At 41.0% G+C, this 9,462-nt stretch overlaps 1 protein-coding gene across 1 annotated transcript in view; it reads right to left on the bottom strand.

Annotated features, from left to right (window-relative positions):
- Positions 1-827: 827 nt before the first annotated feature.
- The window catches only part of TXNDC12 (thioredoxin domain containing 12), a 29,571-nt gene continuing 20,936 nt past the window's right edge, over positions 828-9,462 (bottom strand). The window contains exons 3-7 of the mRNA XM_025420071.3: positions 8,130-8,182; positions 7,067-7,140; positions 5,160-5,229; positions 4,170-4,253; positions 828-1,682 (exon numbers count right to left, since the gene is read on the bottom strand). Coding sequence (XP_025275856.1) covers positions 1,603-1,682; positions 4,170-4,253; positions 5,160-5,229; positions 7,067-7,140; positions 8,130-8,182 — 361 coding nt within the window. The 3' untranslated portion in view covers positions 828-1,602. The remainder of the gene's footprint in view (positions 1,683-4,169; positions 4,254-5,159; positions 5,230-7,066; positions 7,141-8,129; positions 8,183-9,462) is intronic.

Below are 9,462 nucleotides of genomic sequence, written 5' to 3'. Positions count from 1 at the left end.
AATGCGAAGACAGGATTGGGAACAAATGCAGTTGAAGAAGTAGGCAGCTTCTTAAAGGCCATGGTAAAGATCTTGACTTTCTTCTGTGCCTCAGTTTCACCGTGTACCTTAAATTCCTCTGTAACATGAGGATTGTTATATACCTTTCTCATAGGGCTGTTAGGACCATAATAAAAGGAAATAGGATAACACACACACACAGCACTTAGAAGAGTGCCTGGTACATACCGAGGCCCAAATATTTCCTTATGTTAATCCTATTGTCTTGAGGTGGCCAGAAACATTTTAAGTAGGGGAGTGACAGGGCAGCCCAGGTGGCTTGGTGGTTTAGCTCTGCCTTCGGCCCAGGGCCTGATCCCGGAGACCCGGGATCGAGTCCCACGTCGGGCTCCCTGCATGGAGCCTGCTTCTCCCTCTGCCTGTGTCTCTGCCTCTCTCTCTGTCTCTCATGAATAAATGAATAAAGTCTTAAAAAAAAAAAAGTAGGGAGTGACAATGTCACCTTTGCATTTTGAACAGATCAATGAGGCAAAGGGGATGGATTGTAGGAGTACAATCCTGTGTACTTGACGTAAGTACGCAAGTTAAGAGGTTGTCACAATAAACAGTCTGGGAAACAGAAAAACCCTGCCTTGTACGGAAACAGTGACAGAGGGGACAGAGGGAATTCAGCTACTTAAATAGCAGAAGAGATGAGCTCTGATGCCCATTTGGATGTGGGAGGAGGAGTGGGAAGAGTCCTAGATTGGGCCATCACGGTTAGTCTTCCTGAAGTGATCTCCATCCCTTCCTCCACTCTCCAATAACAAAAAGGCCATCACAACACATTTCCTTTCAAAGTTTTATTAAAGTTTAATGGAACAATTAATATTTTTAATTTTTTTTGTTAACCTCAGTACAAAAATACAGTTGATGACTTGACAAAAATGGCTCCACCTAGGGCTTGAAGGTTTCTGTTTCCGGAACAGTAACGGGGCAGAGCATGCTTCCAGCTGGGACTGAGTCCGAGCACACAGCCATTCCTGCACACACATGCGTGCAAACAGGGAAGCCCAAGCAGTAGAAGAGGATGGAAGTTGCCAGGATTCAGGAAGAAGCCCAAGATTATTCCCAGGAGAAAAGGAGAAGAAACAGGCTGGTCTCTGGCGGGCATAGAATTACTGATTTATATTTGAGTTTGTTGTTTTAAATGAGAAACTACTTCTGCAATTTTAATACTGTAGAAAAGATGCTACCGGTCTCCTTTCACCATCAAGGTGAATAAAGCGGGAGGAAACGGAAAAAGATTCAAATATTGACGTATGAGGAGTAAATCTCCAAATGGCTCAAGTTTTGTGTCAAAAGCTGTCATTCTTTACATTCCATGACGAACAGACATCTAGGAGGGGGCAGAAGGAAGTGTGCCGTGCTGTGCTGGATCCACAGACGTGGAGACCAGCTCCTGTCAGCAGAAGTCTTCCACAGTGACAGCGCTCCTTCCCACGTAGACAGGAGCAAGGCTTCCTGGTCGGTTGAATTGTCCTGAGCAATTCCTCAATATTCCCTTCCCTGCTGCTTTCCTTCCAGAACACTAACTTTGATGAAAGAAGGGACATATTCATGTTACAACTCATCTTCAAGATGTTTTTCTCTGAAGGCATCCCCCGTCAGTCTCTCCTGAGCTTCCTTCATCCCCTGAACAACTGTGGAATAAAGGTTGGGGGGAAAGAGTATGAAGCAGGTTTTTAATGTCTAACATTTGACAACTAATGTAGATTTTTACTATAGGAGAAATATGACAGGATCTGGACTCAAGGGGGGGAAAGTATGAAGCAAGTTTTTAATGTCTAACATTTGACAACTAATGTAGATTTTTACTATAGGAGAAATATGACAGGATCTGGACTCAAGGGGGGGAAAGTATGAAGCAGGTTTTTAATGTCTAACATTTGACAACTAATGTAGATTTTTACTATAGGAGAAATATGACAGGATCTGGACTCAAGGGGGGGGAAAGAGTATGAAGCAGGTTTTTAATGTCTAACATTTGACAACTAATGTAGATTTTTACTATAGGAGAAATATGACAGGATCTGGACTCAAGGGGGGGGAAAGAGTATGAAGCAGGTTTTTAATGTCTAACATTTGACAACTAATGTAGATTTTTACTATAGGAGAAATATGACAGGATCTGGACTCAAGGGGGGGGAAAGAGTATGAAGCAGGTTTTTAATGTCTAACATTTGACAACTAATGTAGATTTTTACTATAGGAGAAATATGACAGGATCTGGACTCAAGGGGGGGAAGAGTATGAAACAGGTTTTTAATGTCTAACATTTGACAACTAATGTAGATTTTTACTATAGGAGAAATATGACAGGATCTGGACTCAAGGTCTAGTTCTGGATTTTAGTCCTGGAAAGTCATTTATCTCTTTGTATTGGTTTCCTCATCTATAAAATGAGGTAACGCTACTTACTTCACACAGGATCACAAAAAGGCTTTATAAATTATGAAACGCTACAAAAATACTACTAGTTACTATGGTTTCTCCTCCAGGATTAGGGCTGAATCCCCGTCACAGGCTACAGATGTTCACTTGTCATTAAGGGAATAGAAAACCCTCCCACCACCCCCCGTCATATTATTTGAATGACTGCTGTGTTTGTTTCATTTTCTGTGGAAGTTACAGATGAGTGTGTGCGTGTGCTCGGAGGGGGTATGGCCTCCAATGAGGGAGGGAGTCATTGCTAGCATCAACTATACAGAAAAGCAACCAAGTTCTTAGTCAAAAAAGAAAAGAGCTGAAACTTGTCTCAGGACATCTCCCCTGTTGATTCAGCTTCAAGGGGGGCAGCTGTTTGGGTACAGGCTCTCCAGACAGTGACAGGCCAGGGGCTGGGTTGAGCCGCATTCTATAAATCTCAGAAAGGAAGCCTACAGCCGCGTTAAGAGCCAGGTAGTACAGTTTGTTATTTCTCTTTTGCTTTGTCTAAGCCTTTTGTAAAGCCAGGCTTGACGTTCCAGTTTCATGTCAGCTGAGCCATGGGGGATTCAGGCAAGGGTCTTGGGTCCACATTTGGACTACTGTGTTGAAAGATGATAGCAGTGTGGAGATAGCAATGGTAAGGTGGATGAAATACTAAAGGGAAGGTGAACTCAAGGGTCAAGAGTTGGCGACCTAAAATCTAGCCGCCTTTCCCATGTGGGAAGGTTCTTTCTAATATACCAGCCTCTGATGATCTGCAGTTAGGTAAGGAAGAAGACATGCTCCTTACCCATGGCAAGGAGATAACCTCTCCAGATCTCTTTCCTCTCCCTGTTCTGAGAAATAAGAGTTCCAAGTACTCAGAACATAAAGCGATCAACAACCCGACAGCATGGCAATGCGAGACATGTGGCAACTTAGCCAACAACCCTCTCCTATACATGATAGGAGGAACTTTGGAAGGAAAACAGGGACGGTACTTAGCAGGGATTCCAATCCTGGCCTCTAGAATGGTTGTGTTAAAAAAAAAAAAATAGAATGGTTGTGTTCAAGGATTAGAGAACAAGAAGGCATGACATGATTTCAACTTCCCTTCACCTATTTGTGCTGATGCTGTTCTCTCTGCCTGGAACGTGCTTTTTGCATTTATCTGCTGGCTAGGGCTCATTCCTCAGGATTCAGTCCAGGCACTGTGTCCTCCCGCAAGCCTGTGGACTCTCCATGTAGGGCCACCCCCCACCCTATGCCCCACCCTCATATCTGTCCATAGAGACAAATTCTTAGCCTTCTTAGGTCCAGTTAAAGCTTACTATCATGATACCTTTTAGACTTGATCAACTCCTTTGCATTCTTTAGGAAGAGTAGTGTTAGCACAGTAGGAAAAAAACTTAAGTTCTGGACAGAAATTCCAGCTCTGCAACTTAATTTTGAGACCACAGGCAAGTGACTATCTCCATGAGCCTCAGTTCTTCAGTTTCCTGTGATTCAGTTAGCGCCATACTGCACTGTAAGCAGCGAGGGAAGGGGCTCAGTCTCATCTTTCTCCTCTGTTCCACAAAGATTCTAGCCAAAAGCTGTTCTTGCTAGGGATGCTCAGCTCACGCGTGGAATCCAGCCTCCTCCCACAGACACTGCATGGGGTTCATCCTAGTTAAATTTAGCAGCAAGTCTCCTTCCTCTCTCTCTCTACGTAGCCATACCTTGCTCAGCACTGACATAGAAATACTTGTAGCTGGGGTTTCCATTCTCATTGATGATTTCAGGATGCACCTTGCCACTGGGATCTATTGTGGACAAAACGGCACAATGATTATAGTAATTAGAGAGGTATTTCAAATGCTATATAGTACATTAGGCCTGCTAGGAAATGAGACCTCCCCACTTCGCAGCCCATTAGCTCACCACTCTACCCCTGTGTTTTATGCTATAATCACAGTGAATTCCTTGCAGCTCCCTGAACTCAAGTCTCCCGTGCCTTCGCATATGCTGTTCTCTCTTCCTGGCACGTTCCCTTTCTTCTTGATAATGGTAGGATGCTATATTTCTATTTGTCTCCCCACACACACACAGAATCCAGCAGGATGCTGAGGAAACATTAGATGGTCATTAAATTTAACATCTTTTGGGGATCCCTGGGTGACTTAGCGGTTTAGCGCCCGCCTTCGGCCCAGGGCGTGATCCTGGAGTCCCGGGACTGAGTCCCACATTGGGCTCCCGGCATGAGCCTGCTTCTCCCTCTGCCTGTGTTTCTGCCTCTCTCTCATGAATAAATAAATTAAAAATCTTAAAAAAAAATTAACATCTTTTATAAATTGTTTGTGGAAAGATATCTGTCTGGTTATAGTACTCCACCCCTTGGATGCGCTATGAGGTCAAGGGTAGGAACTGTGGCTTATCTCTGTCCCTGTAGAGCCGCCTAGTGTAGAGCCCAGTGCTTGACATACAGCTAATACACAGATGAATAATGGATGATTCCAGTACTCTGTCACTGATCACAAAGACAGTTAATGGAAAAAATTTTCCTTCAGGTTTGAAGTTCTGGCATTCAGAACTCCCTGACTTTCCAGAAACTGGTTGTTTTTGTTTTTAGCCATCCTTGCATAGTTTCACTATATGGAATCAGTGCCTTCTTCACTCCTCTATCTCTCCTTCCACATCACAGATCCCCAGATTAAGATCTTTTACCTTACCCAAAAAAAGGATTCGTGGAATGTAACCCCCATCAGGGCTGAAATCTTCATCCTTTGGCTCCTCTTCATCCTATTTAAGTGTAAACCTTAAGTCAGGTCATGTCCTCTCTCTCTTCAAAACCTTTAGGTGGTGGGGTACCTGGATGGGGCAGTCAGTTGAACCTACAACTCTTGGTTTTGGATCAGGTTGTGATCTCAGGGTTAGGAGATCAAGCCCTGGGTCAGGCTCCACGCTCAGTGCAGAGTCTGCTTAAGACTCTATCTCCCTCTGCCCCTCCACCTTGCTCTTTCTCAGATAAATAAAACTTTAAACAAAAACCTTTTAGTGGCTTCCCCTCTCTCTCAGGATAAAACCCCAAGTCCCTGCAGTAGCCTAAGAGGCCCTATGTAATCCGCTACCTGGGCACCTCTCTAACTTTATGTCCTACCTCTTGTTCAGTCTTTTTCAACCACACTAACTTGCTTGCTGTTTTGTCATTAAACAAGCCAGGCATGCACCTCACTTAGGCCTTTGTACTTGCTCTTTCCCCTGCCAGGACATACTTCCTCTATTATCCATGTAGCTCACTCCCTTTTTGGTTTCAAATCTTTGTTCAAATGTCACCTTCTTTTCTAACCATCTACTTAAAATTGCAAAGTATCCCTTCCACCCTTCACTTTTAGCCACCATCTGACATATTTTAACTAGTCTATCTCCCCATATTCAATTTCCCATATGTAATTTCAGTGAGTACAGGGAATTTTGTCTGTTTTTCCATTGCTGATTCCCAATATCGACATCACTGACTTGCACACAGTATTTCTTGAATCAATGAAGTAATGAGACAAACATTTTAGCTATAATTATGGAGTTACAGTCCTCCCAGGAGATATGACCACATAATTAGCTTTCCTTTAAAATCTCTGAATTTGCAGTATGCTCACTGAAGGCATTTCTGTTTCCTCTGAGTGGTGATTCTAACTTAGAAAGTGATGCATATGAACTTAGTTCATATGCATAAGAAATAAATAGTAATTTTGTCATTCTTGGTGTGGATCCCAAATATTTAGGAGTTAAATGGGATTTCTTCAAACTGTAATATAATTTTGCCTTGAGTGAGGTGTGTCAGCATTCAGGCTATCCACTAGTTACATAAGCAATCCCTTAGCTGCCTCAACATTCCCCATTAACATGCTCAAAAGACTTCCAGTCCTATGTGTAAGTAAATATTATCTTTATAGAAACTCAGGGCTAGAAGTTGCATCATAGAGCATCTAAACATCCCTCATTTGAAGAGTACAGCCTAAAAGGAAGCATAGCTAGGTCATAGTACCTATTCTTATCACTTGGCTCTACGATCTTGACTAAATCAACTCATTCCTTCGGTCCCAAGATGCTCTTTCTGTAAAATGGCTATTACCAGTGGCCGAAAAATCCCTTCTAAAATCTGATATTCTGACTTGAGACTACAAGACCTGTAATCTATGTCAAGTACATAAAGGATAGTTCATGAAACAGAAAGGTTTTACATACAAGCCCAGCACAGAGAAGGGGCTCAGCTGCATCACATTTTGCAGGGTTCTGTGTCCTGCATGTGTTACTACTATACTTTCAGTTTAGCCACACAAAGATGTAAAACATAAAAAAAAAAAAAAAAAAAAAAGATGTAAAACATGTCATAATCATAGACTAAGATTGAAGGGACCTTAAAATTTAGTTATCTTATCCAATTTCTCTCTTCTTCCTCCAACAAATGGAGGCTGGATGGCTTTCTACACTGACACAAGACTTAGTATTAGAGTTCAAGAGGAAAACGCTCTCATAACGAAGCCAGATCCGCTGAATATGATTTTACACCACTAATGATGATAATTTTAAAACAGCAAAGACTTAAAATCATAGCAAGGAGAAACTCTCAAAGTCTTACCTCAAGATTCACCATAACAAAATTATGGGAAAGTTCTGAAATTTCTGTAGATTCTGCAAATTTGGGCTTTAAAGCTAGAGGGAAAAAGATTTTGGAATAGAAGAAAACATCATTGTCATATTCAAACCCTAATTTGCTGAGTTGATTCAAATAACTGGACCTTTTTTTTTTATTTTTAAAAAAACCCTAAGAACCAGAAATCAGGACACCTGAACTCTGGTCATGCTTCTGCCACTTACAAACATAGGTATGTGACCTGGAGCGACTGACTTCATTTCTCTGAAGCTTTTATCATAAATATAGAATAATGGCATATGAGTTTCTATTTGCTTTTTATAGCCACATTTCAATAACTTCTATTGAAGTAATAGACAATAGAATAACATTACCACATATACATATAATTACACTATTTACATTAATTTTATGCTCCTTTTCTAACTAGGATTTTGTTAAGTATAGCATACCAAATAAAGGAAAAAAAAAAAAAAAAAGCCTGGAAAGCAGTAAGGTGGCACAGCAGAAAGAACACAGACCACAAATAAACGTGGGTTGTAATTTTGTTCCCACTTCCTCCAGGAAGACTTCCCTAATCACTTCTTATGTCTCTATTTCAGTTTCCTATATCTATTCTCCATTGACTACTGTAGCTCTAATCCCATACTCTCCCTCATCATATCTCAATTGCTTTACCCTCCAACCCCTTGCAAAGATAACTGCAAACTTCTTGAGGGAAAGGAATCTATGTCATATATTTCTTTGGTATTCCTTAAAGCAATCAGCAGTGCTAGGACAAAATCTGTGCTAGTATTTTTAAAGTGTTACTATTTAAGAACACATTTGAGAGCAGCCTGGGTGGGCCAGCGGTTTAGTGCCACTTTCAGCCCAGGGTGTGATCCTAGAATCCCGGGATCGAGTCCCACGTCGGGCTCCCTGCATGGGCCTGCTTCTCCCTCTGCCTGTGTCTCTGCCTGCCCCCCCTCTCTCTGTGTCTCTCATGAATAAATAAATAAAATTAAAAAAAAAAAAAGAACACATTTGAAGTTTGATTATTTGCACTTACCTTTGCAAGCTCCACACCAGGACTTATGGATAATCACCATCAGAGGTAAGCCACTTAAAAAGATAACAAAAAAATTACAATCTAGTAATTCCATTTCTTTATGTCTATCCTAATGACCACCTTATAAAGACAAGGTTAATGTACAAAGACGTTTATTAGTATGATTTAGATTAAAAAAAATTTTCGGCAACCTAAATATTCAATATAGATTATTGTAATAAAACTATTGGTAAGTTCTGACATTCCTGTAAATTCTGCAAATTTGGGCCTAAAGCTAGGGAGACTGTAGAAGAGAACATCAAATTACAGTATTTCTAGATATGGTTATGTAATCACTGAAAATGTTAGTAAAATTTTTCAGTTATATCAAATTAAAAACTAGAATGGGGTGCCTGGCTGACTCAGTCAGTATAGCATGTGACTCCTGATACAGTCATGAGTTCAAGCCCATGTTGGGCATAGAGCTTACTTAAAACAAAACAAAACAAAACAACAAAAAAAACAAAAACAAAAAAAACAGGGATGCCTGGGTAGCTCAGCAGTGTAGCACCTGCCTTTGGCCTAGGGCGTGTTCCTGGAGTCCTGGGATTGAGTCCAGGTCCCGCAGCAGGCTCCCTGCTTCCTCTGCCTATGTTTCTGCCCTCCCCCCACCCCTCTTTCTCTCTCTCTTTCCCCGTGTCTCTCACAAATAAATAAAAATCTTAAATAAATGAATAAATAAATAAATAAATAAATAAATAAATAAATAAAAAAAATAAACCAAACCAGAATATAAAATTATCATCTGTAGTCTGGATTAAAATTACAACTATATACAGAGGAAAAGAGCCTAAAAGGAAACGACAGAAATGTACCAAAATATAATAGCAGTTTTTCCTAGATAATGGGATTGTGGATTTTACACTTTTTCTGTATTTTCTATAATTAAATGTAATTTTTACAATCAAAAGATTTATAAATCTTTTTCTTTTTTAAATGATAAACAAGACAATCCACCTGAACCAGCCTTGGCCAGATGAAGCTCTTATGTTGTCAAGGCTCAATGCCAACTTGTAGGAGAGCGCTATGTAAGCAGCCAGGGGCTTTCTTCATCATCCAACCCCTGCATCACCAGACCACCATACACTGTAGAATACAATCGATGCATTTACTGCCTTGAACTCTATTACTTACCTGTCTCCCTGAAAGACTTTTTTTTTTTTAAGATTTTTTATTTATTTGAGAGAGAGTGTGAGAGAGAGCACAAGTTGGGGAAGATGTAGAGAGAGAAGGGAGAGAGACAGAGAGAGGGAGAGAAAAAGGGAGAGATGGGGGGGGGGAGTAGGGCAGCCCG

The sequence above is a fragment of the Canis lupus genome, chromosome 15 (genome assembly GCF_003254725.2).
Source record: "Canis lupus dingo isolate Sandy chromosome 15, ASM325472v2, whole genome shotgun sequence".
NCBI lineage: Eukaryota > Metazoa > Chordata > Mammalia > Carnivora > Canidae > Canis > Canis lupus.
The sequence above is the reverse complement of the archived record's forward strand: the minus strand, read 5'-3'. Positions and strand labels throughout refer to the sequence as shown.